Source organism: Fusarium keratoplasticum, chromosome 4, assembly GCF_025433545.1.
Source record: "Fusarium keratoplasticum isolate Fu6.1 chromosome 4, whole genome shotgun sequence".
NCBI classification, from domain to species: domain Eukaryota; kingdom Fungi; phylum Ascomycota; class Sordariomycetes; order Hypocreales; family Nectriaceae; genus Fusarium; species Fusarium keratoplasticum.
Genome location: NC_070532.1, coordinates 3,262,431 through 3,275,989, shown reverse-complemented (window position 1 = coordinate 3,275,989; position 13,559 = coordinate 3,262,431). Strand labels below are relative to the sequence as shown.

General features: G+C 54.3%; 4 protein-coding genes across 4 annotated transcripts; 2 read left to right on the top strand and 2 right to left on the bottom strand.

Moving 5' to 3' along the window:
• Positions 1–365: 365 nt before the first annotated feature.
• NCS57_00607100 (DUF3074 domain-containing protein) lies at positions 366–2,370 on the top strand (the record flags this gene model as incomplete). The annotated part of the gene is made up of 2 exons (XM_053055970.1): positions 366–906; positions 962–2,370. 2 exons carry the CDS (start codon positions 366–368, stop codon positions 2,368–2,370), a joined length of 1,950 nt encoding a protein of 649 aa, XP_052914925.1.
• Positions 2,371–2,537: 167 nt separating this feature from the next.
• Positions 2,538–7,573, bottom strand: NCS57_00607000 (uncharacterized protein; the record flags this gene model as incomplete). Its single annotated transcript, XM_053055969.1, has 7 exons — positions 2,538–3,290; positions 3,341–4,014; positions 4,066–4,900; positions 5,009–5,252; positions 5,304–6,525; positions 6,571–7,415; positions 7,479–7,573. 7 exons carry the CDS (start codon positions 7,571–7,573, stop codon positions 2,538–2,540), a joined length of 4,668 nt encoding a protein of 1,555 aa, XP_052914924.1.
• A 367-nt stretch (positions 7,574–7,940) lies between these two features.
• Positions 7,941–8,720, top strand: NCS57_00606900 (Ribosomal protein; the record flags this gene model as incomplete). Its single annotated transcript, XM_053055968.1, has 3 exons — positions 7,941–7,959; positions 8,030–8,207; positions 8,264–8,720. 3 exons carry the CDS (start codon positions 7,941–7,943, stop codon positions 8,718–8,720), a joined length of 654 nt encoding a protein of 217 aa, XP_052914923.1.
• Positions 8,721–9,374: 654 nt separating this feature from the next.
• On the bottom strand, positions 9,375–11,218 carry NCS57_00606800 (Mannosyltransferase; the record flags this gene model as incomplete). The annotated part of the gene is made up of 4 exons (XM_053055967.1): positions 9,375–10,305; positions 10,362–10,489; positions 10,559–10,944; positions 11,110–11,218. The coding sequence occupies 4 exons, from the start codon at positions 11,216–11,218 to the stop codon at positions 9,375–9,377; spliced, it is 1,554 nt and encodes a 517-aa protein (XP_052914922.1).
• Positions 11,219–13,559: the final 2,341 nt, after the last annotated feature.

Genomic DNA, 13,559 nt, shown 5'->3' with positions numbered 1-13,559 from the left:
AGCGAGAACGACCAAAGAGCGAGCCCGCCCTACGGGTTTTCAAGTGGATTAGGTTAGCGGTAGGTAAGTGTCTTAGTTGGCTGACGTCAGTGAGGCGCCCCTCCGGCTTCCACGGCTGCTGATCATGGCTCATCACCTCCAAAGACCTTTAATCCTGCTTCTTCTTCTGGCTTGGTCATCCGCTTCTCCTCTTCTTGGCCTATAACACATCTCTCTTCCCTGGATTGTCAGTGACGTATCGACTCTTCACGAACACGATTTTCCTTCCTTGCTTGTTTCTTTGTACTCCTCTTTTTCTTATATTCCTTGCAAGCGAGCCCGTACCGAAACTTCCTACATACCCATAACACACCACTACCAAAACCATGGCGAGCCATCACGAACCGCTCGCGGCCATGGGCCCTGTCGACTGGGACCAGGTGCCCCAAGATGACCTCAAAGATTTCCTCGCCGACATATTTTCCGAAACGCAGACCGTTATCGAATCGATCCCAGCTCCAGCTACGAGAGCTGCCCCAAGTGGCGGAGGGCGGGCGCGCTCAAAGACCGAATCGGCCGCCTCGGGTCCCGATATCCAACGGGCGCTATCGCAACGACAGAAGGCTTCGGCTATCAGTCAGGCCCAGGATCTGCGGAAAGAGTGGAAAGAAATCAAAGTCAACGCCAAGGAGAATCCTCTTGGTATTAATGTCTACAAGCTGGCTGCCAAAGATGGGCGCGGGGCCTGGTTTGCGCGGCGAAGCGTCCACGAGGGCCTGTCGTTCGACGACTGGAAGACAGGTCTCTCTGTCGAATTTGCCGAGACGATGAAGATACAGGGATCACCGGGAAGCGGCAACATCCGTGGTATCGGGGCCGATAAACGTGTCGAGGACAAGAACATCGATGATGCTGGTAGACTGCAGGGTAAGTCGTGATCTACCCACTCGGACAACGTGATACTGACTTATACTGCCAACAGTCTTCCAACTTTCTGCCCAGTTCCCGGGTCCGACTGCTCCGCGAGACTTTGTTACTCTGCTCTTAACATCCGAGACCTCCGTTAAGCTTGCTGATGGTTCTCGTCCGCTGAGACAGTTCATGATTGTATCCAAGCCTTGCGATCATCCAGAATCACCTCCCCGCCAGGGCATTATCCGTGGCTACTACGAATCGGTTGAAGTTATCCGCGAGGTTCCCATTGACAACTTTGCTTCCAGGAGATCTTTGTCGTCAGCAGACCTATTGACCCGAGACGAGCCCAGGAGGCCGAGCCCAAAGCCTGGTAGCGAAGGCCATGGTTCAGCACCCATCGACGACTTCCCTACAGCTGTTGAATGGCTCATGGTGACTCGAAGCGACCCCGGTGGCAGCGTACCACGTTTCCTCATCGAGAAGGGAACGCCGCCTGGCATCGTTGGCGATGCTGGCAAGTTCCTTAAGTGGGTGACGGCCAAGGCGATGCAAGGCTTTCCAGATCCCAACGCGGTTGTCGAACCACAAGAGACTGAGCTGCCTGTGTTGGGCAAGGAAAAGTCAGCAACTATTCCAAACATTCCTACGGCCAATGTTGACCCCGTTGATGAGCACCCGAGCCAAGATGACATGATGCCGAGTAGTAACGGACTCTACGGCATGTTAGCTGGTGCTATCGGCGCTGCGAGCTCATATCTCCCTACTGGACTGCTCAAGACATGGGGGACCGGATCGGATATGGCCTCCACCGATGAGAGCACCTATGAAGCTCATCAGATCGAGGAAGAGCATCGCGACGATGAAAGTGACACTTCGTCCATTCGAAGCTTTGCATCTGCCCTAGAGAGGAGTGTAACTGCAGAGAACAAGTCCCCTGATAGCATCACCGAGTCGCAATCCGAGACATCCCGTTCGAACCCACCACAGACACAGGGCGACAAGGAGCTTAAGAAGCTCGAGCAGCGGAGGAAGAAGCTAGACGAGAAGGTTGCCCGTCTTCAGGAGCGTCGGCAGAGCAAGCTTCAAGGCGAGAAAGAGAAGGACGCCGCCACGCTGGCCAAGATGCGAGAGAAGCATGAAAAGGAGGTAGCTAAGCAAGAGGAGAAGTATCGTCGCGAGATCAAGAAGCTCGAAGAGAAGCGCGAGGTGGAGCAACGCAAAGCTGAGGAACGCCGACGCAAGGCTCTGGAGCGTGAAGAGAAGAACAACCTCTCCCTCGAGCTTGAACGAGTCCGTGCCGAAAGAGATCTTGCGCGTCGTCAGATCGAGCTCCTTGAGGGTCAGGTCGGCGAACTCCAAGCCCAGAACACGATGCTGGTCCGCAAGCTGGGTAAGATGGGGCTGGTGGACAGGTCCGACTCTACGGCGTCACTCAAGAGTCTCAAGAGAGCCGGCACGGGCATCGAGACATCTTAGAAAGAGTCGGAGAAGGACAAGGCAACACTTGAATGTACACTATAGCGTAACGGCCAGATGGGTTTACTGCGAGGCGTTGTGGATAGGCGGGATCATTGTAAAGCAAGATAACATGAATTCACGACTTGTTTTATTTTCTTTCTCGTTCTTTTACTGCTTCTATTGCTTCAGATGTCTATAGTCTTTTCCAGAGGCTGTAGTAAAAGACCCGACATGTGCCCATGTCCTTCTCGTAGAGCACTGCCAAACTTGTCGACGCCCTCAAGCAGTCTACCGTCAGGGTGACGCCTCTCCTTCACCTGGGCGGCCGAGGCGTAGACGACGCGGGAGAGGATTGCAAAGACTTCTGGCTTGGAACCGTATCCAAGAGGACCGTCCTCCTCACCTACGAGACGACGCATCTCGTCGATGCCAGCATTTGACCACACGGTCAACGCTTCAAGAGCGGGATCCTTGGCCTCCCAGCTCAAGCTCTCGTAGATGGAAACCCAACGTTGTGTCTCCCTGACTTCGTCGACGAAAAGGTTCTGCTCCTCGATGACGAAGAGCGAGTCATCAAACTTCATGGCGTTCTGCAGCTGGTCGCTCACAGACGCCGTGTGAGTCTCAGGGGTTGGGAATCGGGCGTCTCCCATGATTCTACGGACAACAACTTGCCGGAAAGTTGAGTCATGGCCGAAACGTTGCGACAGCCACGAGAGGAGGCGATTGGCGGCTTCGATGGGGACGAGGGCCTGGCCGAGGATACTCTTTACGGCGGCGGAGCCAACTTCCCGGACATCGTCATCGTCGTCGTTGAGTGAGTCGTACAGGGCTAGAAGAGCTGGGAGATGTTCCTCGCGTGCCCAGTCTTGCTCATCCTCAATACCGACGAAGAATGAGCAGAGAGATTCTGCCGCGGCCAGACGAGTATCAAAGTCCTTGTTTAAAGTGTCAGCAGTTGGTTCGACGGAGAGTGAGTCTTACAAACCTTGTCATCTAGGCCAGCATCGGCCATCATATGTCCCCAGTTCTGGAGACCAGCCGCAGATATAGCTTGTGACTTTCTCAGAATGGCCGAGATGCAGCCGCTTACTCTTATCACGGCGTTTGCGAGGGCTGGGTTCAATAAGCTCAATGGTAAGCTACTCCAGATCTGGGAGAGTAGAGTCGGCGAGACAGCTCCAACGTTCTTGGTCTTGAGCAGCTGATCCAAGATGTCTGTCAGATTCTGCAGGGCAATGACTCTAGGCTCTGCAGGACCGATCTTGAGACACACATCTCGGTACAGGTTGCAGAACTCGTTCACTTTGCTCTCTGACAGCTTCGAGGCACGCCATAGCTTGGGGATCGTCTCGAGACCAGCGACGATGGTGTTAACGCCCAAAGTCTTGCTCAGTAGAAGGATGTTGAGGTTCTCAACCGGATCGTTGGACTCGAAGATGGAGTGCACCTCGTGGATGACGCGCTGAGCCCTGAGAAGAGCGCTCTCCCGGACATTATCCTCTGGAAACTCGAATCCAAGGGGGGCGACGCCCTTTGGCCTTGGGAGGACCCGCACGAGGTTCACAACCTCGAGATAGGCTGCGGCGATTTCTGGGGAGTCGAGGGACTGGATCTCACGCCAGTATTCTATGAGGAAGCCTGAAAGCTTTGGGGTATCGTCTGTAAAGTGTGTGAGCAACTGGTCTCGATCGTAAAAAATGTAGATCTTACGCTGTAGCTGCTCTGGCATGACCTCACTGAGCCTGTCAATAATGTACTTCAAGGATAGGAGGACGCCGTGAACATGGTTCTGAACGTTGCCGATCGGTGAACGAACAGACTCTGCCGCCAGACTGATGATAGTGTCAAGCCAGAGATCGTGCAAGAGACACGAGCAAAGGGTTCGGGCTGCAATCTCCCGCACATGCCAGACTGGGCTGGCTAGATACTTGGCGATGTGCACCTGAAGCTCTTCACGGAGAAGCTCAGGGGGTCCAGCTCTCCGGATGATGTCGAGAGCTGGGAAGACAGACTCGGCTGCCGCTGAGCTTGTGGCCGTAGCCGCCATCATCTGGTGGCCCGACTTGAGAAGGTTCAGGAGAACCTTTGGCAGGGAGGGGTAGCGATGATATGAGATACGGTTGGCTTTGCCATCCCAGCCAGCCTCCATCGTGGCCTTGCTCTGGTGGGATCCAAATAGACAGTCAATGAGACTGCGGAGGAGGATGAGGCCACAGTTGCGGATCGCCCAGAGCTCCGATTTGAGTCCATTCGCCGCCAGCTCGAGACACTGCGTCAGGAACTTCTCAGACTTGTTTCCCATGGCCGTCAGGTACGAGCTCTTGAAGATCTCCTTCAGACAGTTGTAGGCGTGCACCTGGGGCAAGTTAGAGCCGTCCGTCTCGGCGGCGTGGGCCTCCTGGCTGGCAATCTCCATCAGCTTGGCCATGACCTGCTCGAACGAGGGGCTAGCCGCATTGGCGGAGAGTACGCCTGTCATCATGGATGGGATTCCGGCGGATCGTCGAGTTGTTGATACTTGGGCGTAGATGGCATCCAGAGTGCCCTAAATAGGGGTTAGCCCCTGAACAGAACCGGATTCACCAAAGGAAGCGTCCGGTGCCCTTTTGCAGGAACTGCAATATGTTAAGCTGGAAGGGAGGTGTTGACTTACATTGTACCATGCTTCTAACAGATCTGGGCCTTCGATACCCGCATCTCCTTGGTCAAGATGCTTGACCAGTTGGCAGCAGGTTGAGAAGGTCAAGGCGACAGTAGCGAAAGCACCACGGTGTCTAAGGCTAGCCAGCTGGGTAAATGTCAGATTTCCTATCCTTTCATAGACCTCCCTCGATGGAAAGATCTTGCCCTCACGGGATCGTTGCTTGATAGGGAGAATCAGGGTCCGCAAAAGGTTGCTGCCTCTGTGTTAGCCTGAATGACTGAGACATGAAGGCTCAACAACATACCTTGATTCATGAACTGATCGGAAACTGTAGCTCAGGACGTCCTTCGTGTCAAGCCCATCTACTTCCTCGAGTTCCTGGGGGAGATGGCCCTCTGGAGAGTCATCGCAAAGAATATCCCGGACAGCCGCCCAGACTCGCTCGCAGCAGGTCACAAGCGAATCCTGCAGACCTTGAACAGCCTGTAGCTCGGCCTCGGAGAATTGGAGCTCAGAGACCACCTGCCACGTGTAGCAGAGAGAAGCAAAGTCACCGTGGAGAGGAGCATCCAGAACAGCCCGGCCAAGGTCCTTTTCCGCCACTGTCAACTTCTCTTGAACGCCGCCAACAAGCTTCGAAAGAAGATCAAGTCGCTGCTGCTCGTCCTGGGAGAACCGGTAGAGCAACTGGCAAACCCTAGCAACACCATCTGAGTGATCTGCTCTCGCAGTCCGGCGTGCGAGCTCATCAGACCTTCTGAGAAGTTCTGCAAGCTCCTCTGCAGGATTCACCTTGCCCCCTGTAGCCATAAGGTGGAAGTTTCTGTACCGCTCATCAGAGAATATTCTCTTGAGCACTGTGGCCGAGTGATCTCGAATGTCGTCAAAGGGATCCATGACCAGATCAGACAGGGCACGAAGCCAACGACCGTTGAACAGATCAAAGAAAAGCTCCTGATCATCAACAGTTTCCCATGTCTTTGTCACTTCGCCCTCCATTCGGAGGATAAATGTCACCGCTTTTAGCGAAGCGGCATGCCGTTGATAAGAGGCCGTTGGCGTCAACTCGCTGCACAAGAAGCTGATGTACCAGAACAAGAACTTTTGATGATAGTCCAAGCAATCAACCAGCTGGGCTTCCGGTAGTGAGATTAGGTTGGTTCGGTAGAGAATGGGCTTTGACACTGTCTGTCCGGGCTGCCCCTTTTGGTCTCGAGCGGCTGCTCTTGGTATGCTCTTCTTGAGCACAAAGATGGCGCCTCGTACTCTCTTGAACATATCTCGCACCTTGCCAGCCACCTCGTTTCGGAACTTTGCGTCTGAGTCTGCGAAATAAGTTGCCAAGTGCTTGCGTAGCAAGTCCAAGGCGGTGGACGAATATGGCCTTGTCGTCGACGGGGAACTGACGAGCAGGGAGAGGGCAAGAGATCGAACTTCATGTGAAGGATGGGCCAACACACTCTCCAGAACCTTTTCATGGAGCACGATTGATGACTCGCCATCGCTCGTCTTGTCATTGCCCAGTGCTGCTACTGTTAGCAAGTATCAAGATAAGGGGCGTGCCAACTTACCAGGCTCCTCCACCAAGCCGACTTTTTTTCCGATCTCCAAAGCCGCCAATTGGAGAAGCGCTGGGAGATTCAGGTCTATCTCGGCACCAGCAGAAACTGCCTCGTGCTCATTCATTCTCTTCAAGAAGTCCAAGGCCTCGACCTTGTCAGCCTTGAACAGGGGTAGGAAGATGTAATTCTTGATAGACTCTAGAATCGAAGGCTCCTCGTTCACAGCCTCCAGAAGCCACTTGTGCCACGTCTCGACGGTCAACTCGACTGGTGTCTCGCCGTCTCGCCGCCTCAGGCCGCGGTAAATGCAGACGATGAACCTCCCAGCCGTTGGACACACAAAGTGAAGTGTCATCCAGTGGAACAACTCGAAGATAAACGGTTTCCATACTTCTAGTGTCTTAACGGAGGTATCTTTTTGCTGGAGAGTGACATAGCTGGATCGAATCTCTTCCAGGGTGACAATGTTCTTGGTCACGAGGTGATCCAGGGCTTTGATAGCAGACTTGGCGAGAGGCTTTGTCGACTTGCCCGTGACAATCGACACAAGATTGTCAAGGATAGCAGACTTTGTTGCCTGACCTGCTTCCTCGTCCGGGTTTCTCCTGATGAGCTGGGGAATCAGATCGAGAACGAGCTTCATCGAACGGTGGTTGTCCGACTCGTTCCACTCGACATAGAAATCAAACAGCCTGATGGTGACATCCCTGGAAAAGGCCCAGAGCCGGAGATCCTGGGACCGCGACTTTGATGACTGCTCCACGAAGCCGCAGAGTTTTACGCACGAGTTGCCCGAAGCACCCCTGGGCTGTGAGGCGCCCTCGAGAAGCCTCGCAAAGATTGACCGGGCCCAACTACAGAAAATGTCTTCTTAGGATATATACATAAAAAAGAGTCATCTTGGAAGAATTGCGCACCTTGCCTGGCTCTCACTTGGCTGCTCCTCGACCCATTTTGAGATATGGTTGGAGTTGGCGATTAAGTCGTCAACTTGCTGCGCCGTATCCTTCATCCTGGTGATGAATTCTGCGGCGGAAAGATGGCGCGAGTCTTGTGACCTCTGCTTCTCGTTTCAAGACAGAGATGACTCACTCAAGATACCAGCTCAATGCCCCAAATTCACCTGAAGCCGTCGCCGCAAAAGTTGACTCTCTCGCCGATAGGCTTTTGCGACTCATGCGGCCAAGAGCGATTGACCCACATCACGTGCCAGGTCCCGTGAGGAAATTTTGCCCTTCAAGACCCCACCAAAGTCCCACAAGCGCATTTTCGATTTCTCAAAATCTCACCCGCCCCAAAAGATTTCTTAGATCCCCTCAACCACGACTCGCCCTGACCACCATTAGATTGTAAAAGCCATCTATTGGGAGACTGTCAAAATGTCGAAGATCACAGTCGGTACGGCATCTCGGGCGCAACCGCGCGCTATCCTCTGCTACCTATCGACGATGTGCTAACCGCCACGCAGCTAATGTCCGGACGCAAGTCTCCGAGCTCTTGGAGTACTCCAACGAGACCAAGAAGCGCAACTTCCTCGAGACCGTCGAGCTCCAGATCGGCCTGAAGAACTATGACCCCCAGCGTGACAAGCGTTTCTCTGGCACCATCAAGCTGCCTTCCATCCCCCGCCCCAACATGGCTGTCTGGTACGAGACTTGGGATACCTGATCAGGGAGACACAAGCGCTAACGAATCCCTCTAGCATTCTTGGTGACCAGCACGATATCGACCGTGCCAAGCACGGTGGTGTCGATGCCATGTCCGCTGATGACTTGAAGAAGCTGAACAAGAACAAGAAGCTCATCAAGAAGCTCGCCCGCAAGTACGACGCCTTCGTCGCTTCCGAGGCCCTCATCAAGATGATTCCTCGTCTCCTCGGCCCCGGTCTGTCCAAGGCCGGCAAGTTCCCCACCCCCGTCTCCCACTCCGACGACCTCACTGGCAAGATCAACGAGGTCAAGTCCACCATCAAGTTCCAGCTCAAGAAGGTTCTGTGCATGGGTGTCGCCGTCGGCAACGTCGAGATGACCCAGGAGCAGCTCGTTGGCAACATCATGCTCGCCATCAACTACCTCGTCTCTCTCCTGAAGAAGGGCTGGCAGAACGTCGGCAGCCTTACCATCAAGGCTACCATGTCTCCTCCCAAGCGCCTGTACTAAGTGTGCTTCATTTGGTCTCTGCCTGAGATGGCCTAACAATCGTGTCCGCTGAGACGTGGACAATGCAGCTTAGACTAGGATGGCGGAAAAATTGAAGACATTTGGACAATTCATGCTCTCTCAATGTGATGTAACGTGATGATGCTTCCTCTCAAGAGTGCTGTCTATGTGGTGTGACTATCTCGTTGTAATGCTAGGAGCGAAAGTACCCATGAGTCTTGGCCTTGTTGTTAATGTCATTCAAGACCCCAGTCTTCAATGCATCAACACCTTGTGAATTATGCATCGCGAGCCCCGCAAGTGTTTCGAAGACCGTCGAAGACATTTGGAAATTGCCTAGTTTCCATGACCCCCACAAGGCTCGCCGGATGACGCCAGTGACTCGATTCTCTTGGTGGCGGATGAGTCTTCGGGTCATTAATTGCGGGGAGAGCAAGGGGTCCTGGGCATGAGGCTGGTTGGTGGGGGAAATGAAGCCTTGATGATAATTTCAGCTGGTAAATCAGCCTGACCATCGTGATGAGAAAAAGCAAGGAGAAGATGAATGGGTTCATGGGCCGCCCCAAGAAGTGAAAGTAGTTTTACATGGTCATTAACGGTGTCTAACTCGAGTCATAAAGCTGGAAAAGAGATATACGCCACCCCTTTCTTTCATCAGTGAGGGCAGCTTTTCGTCACCCTCCATGCGACGAGACCCCGCCGCCCAATCACTCTGGCCAGAGTGCCCCAAACGCCGTCTTCCTCAAAGTCCAAATCATCCAGGTTCAAGTGCTGCCGGTAACGCCAAACCTCCCTAAATCGTAGCCCCTCCAGTCCCTTGTTGGGGAGGTAGGAGTCTAACCACGTCGCTGAGGCCGGGGCCATCAGGTACGTGCCGTTCTTCTCCTTCAGATACTCCTGGTTCCGCCTATCGGCCGGGGTGTCACAGGTCGCGAGCTGGTATAGTTGCTCGAGAAGCAAGTCACCCTTGAGGCCCATGACGTCTCGCGTCGTCAAGACCTCGTTCTTCCCGTTGAGAAGCCAGACTGGTGGGGTATAAGTCTTCCACCAGATCGCCTGGGTTGCGTCTGGTTGCTGGCTTAAAAAGACCTGCCCCGGCACCACCCCTCCTTGGTGATAGATGCCCATCATTACTCCGAGGAACAGGTTAAAAATGATCCATGCCGATGTCCATAGCCGAAACAGCGTCTGGTTCCGGGGCATGTGGATCGATGATAGGAACAGCGGCACCGTCGGCAATAAGAACCTCGCCTCTTGATGCTGGAAAGCCGAAAGAACAACTAGTCCAGAAATAGCCGAGTAGAGCCGAAGGGAAAAGGCAGGCTTGAAGATCAAAAGTGCCGCAGCTGGACCCAGCAGCAAAGGCAGGTTTGCGACCAGATGCTGGTACCAGGGGTGAAGGCCATGCTGAGCCAGATTCTCGGTGGCCGAGTTGTACTTGAAGTTGTTGAGGGGTGTGATTACGGGCTTGTGGATCAAGTCGGTCCATGTGATAGGACTAGGCAGATAGAATGCAGTATCCAACCCGATGGCAATCACTGTCGTCACAGCCGCAGCCAAAATCAAGCACACAAGAGATCCAGGCCTGTGAAGGTTGTTAGCTCGGGTTCTTCCGCGCCAAGCGCAGGTGGGCTGTCTGACCTCTTCCAGAAGACGGGAATCAGGCGAAACCCGGGAATAAAAAGGAAGGCCGGAAAGGTAATTCGGTTGAAGACGCCAAACACACCTACTATTCCGAGAACAGTGGCGGATAGGACGCATGACCGTTGCTGCACGTTGATATCTTGTCAGCTGATTTGTCCATTTAGCGGCGACGTGTGAAAAAAAAAAAGACGAACCCGTGGATCAGCGAGTCGCTGGATCAAGACCAGACTCCACGCGACTACCAATGTTTCAATAGAGTTGGAAAACGTGTGCGTCTGGTAGGTCCACGTCACGTAGGACGAGGCAACCAGGAGAACGGCGACCCGGCGATGCCTCGGCGACTGAATCAATTCATGTAGCGCCCAGTCCTCGAGCACGAAGCTGATCAAGAACATGAGGACGCGCAGGGTCCAGAAAACGGCAATCGGGGGTATCTCGCCGTCCTGTCCATTACCGATCCATAGCCACCGCAGGAGGAGCATCGGGAGACCGTAGACAGGCCATAATGGAAAGACGCTTCGGATCGGGTTCTCGCTCGTAAATTCCCAGGTATGGCGCACAGGGTAACTAAAGATCTGTCCTGTTGATGGCAACGCAGTGGTTAGCGTGTGGCCCTCTTACGTGCAGAGACGGGACGCAGTTGGCGAGCACATTCAGCTGGATATCAAAGCTGACAAGAGCAGTAAATCTGGCTTGTGCAACGCGACGGCGAGGAAGCGCAGGAAGGCAGAAGCGGGAAACATACCGGCTATGACCTCGGGGCCTTGGAAGTTCTCGTCGGGGTGTAGATAGCTGGGTGACAATGCAAACCACAGCCGGATGAGAACCAGAATGAGATATGTCCGCCGCCACATAATTCTTAGCAGTGAGAAGCGGGCAGAGCAAGCATGTGCTTAGTCGCGAGGCGCAAAGGCATCGAGCATCTGCGAAAGCGAGGACGAATACGACGGGCGAGAGTCGCAAACCACACAGCAGCTGATTCGAGCTTGCGCAGCAGTCGTCGCAATGGTGGGCAGTGATGATCTAATCGAGTAGAGAAATTGCCGACGGTCGAAAAGTACTCGAATGCAAAACCAAAATTATCGTATCGTATCGAAGAAAGCCCAAGATATAGGATAGGTACAGTTCGTGCGGGCTCGGCTAAGTGTATGTGCGTGGCGGGCAGCGTCTCGGTGTCGGTGTCGGTATCGGTCGTGGAGGTGGGCGAAGGTGAGGGGAAGTGAAAGAAGCCCAATCAATGATTAACTAGGTACTATAGGGATGAATATGGTTCAAGGCAAGCTCGAGGAAACAGACAAGAACAGGGACAAGGAGACGAACAAAATAGAGAAACAAAAGGAAGCGGCGGGAGGGTGATGTTTGTAGGTATAGGTGGTAGGTATAGGTCTAACCCCGTCACAAGCGGTTCTCTGTTGGGGTGGTTTCCATTTGGGGGCTCGTTCACACACCACTACCGGGTGCCGTCCATGTGCAAGCAAATGTCAGTAGGTACGTACCACGCTTCTCGACGTCCAGTCCCAGGCCCAAGGATAAGAGTGGGAGGGTGACGCACAAGGGGGCTAGGGGGAGCCAGGGCGGGCGCCAGCTCTAAACACGACCAGTTGGAGAGGGCACCGTCACCCGGGATGGGCGGAACTAACGGAAGGGATGGCCGCTGGAGGTGGCCCACAGCGTCCGCTAGAAGCTTTTTTAGGGGCTGCGGGACAGGGGGAGGCGACTTCCGGGGGGGACTCTGGACGAGTGCAATGGCAGCCTCTCAAGCCTCCTGAATCTCCAAGATTTACGACGTACGTAGGTAGTCAAGCTAGGCGGGAAGCCGTCGGCTTGGGGAGGCTGAAACGGTTGAGCCCGGCTTGTCGAGAAGCAGAGGCAGAATCTCTAGAACAAAAACAAACTCCACGGCAACCCGCAAGCCAACCCAGCCAAGCAGAGGCTCTGTGGCATGGAGCTCGGATGGAGCCCTGCCAAAGAAGCCATGACGCTAAGCCCTTTGGAACCGAGATCTCAGAGTCTCCCTCGCCCTCTGATACGCCAGATGGCAGAGGACAAGGATGGTATCCAGCTGGGCAATTCCCAGGGCGGTGGTAATCTTGTGTGCAATTACAAGCCATTTCACAACACCCATTGACAAGGCCATGGCCATGGCCTGTTTTCCCATTCATCACCGCCCTGCAAACACGTGTTGGGCCCGTCCAGTCTCCTTTTCTGCCGCCCCGCGCATCGCCCAGCTCCCGTCCTGCCCCGGGGTGCCAGCATGTCACACGATTCTGCTGCATGGCACGCATCCACCGCTTCGACGGTCCCCCAGCGCAAAGGCGGTCGACCATGTCAATTTGCCCTATCCGTAGCGCTGGAACGCTCGTGTGTGGCAAGGCACCGGTGCTTTTTGGACGGGAGTTTAAGCATGGTGAGATCGAGGGGCACATTGATTGGCATGGTGGTGGGCTCGGTCGCTGCCGCTCCTTGCTCTGGGGACTGCTGCCATGCCATGCATGCTGCGACGTTTTGAATTGCCCTTTGGGACGCCATCACCGCCTTTGTTGCACGATATGGCCCTGGGCATCATGATCTCGAGGCACCATGTCTGTCCTGCCCTCTGTGGGACTCGGCCGAGCAGAAGAGGCTGAGTCTTGTTTGATGGACGGGGGCGCGCGGGGCCATTATCTGACCATGGTTGCGTCTCTCGGAGCGAAGACGAGGCAGGCCAGCCATCTAGGCACTGATCAACTGGATCTCGCAAGGGCATTCCCGCTCCCTCTAGATGGGGGTGGACCAACTCATGGTCTGTCCATCGCGAGGGCTGCAGGGTTAACCGCTCGAGAGCACAGCACAGCACAGCATGTAAAGCACTGACTGTCTTCCCCAACAAAAACAGCCTGAATTGATCAAACGCCACGGTGACAGAATCGACAAGGGATGGAGACCGAGTACGATGGACGACCAGCATCATCTCTGCCATGGTAATGACGATGTCTTGCAGTCACCAGCGCATGGGCCTTGCAGGGCTCCCTTTGATCTCACCAAATTCCCACGATGAGTCTTTCCACCGGCATTTCCTCACTTGTTTTGCCTTGGTTGTCGAAAGGGCCGATACTCATATCTCGTTATTGTTGCATGCTTCGACAAGTGACATTGATGATACCCGATGGCTTGACGTGAGGTTGGGCTCTCAATCAAGCAAAGTCTGTGCCATGT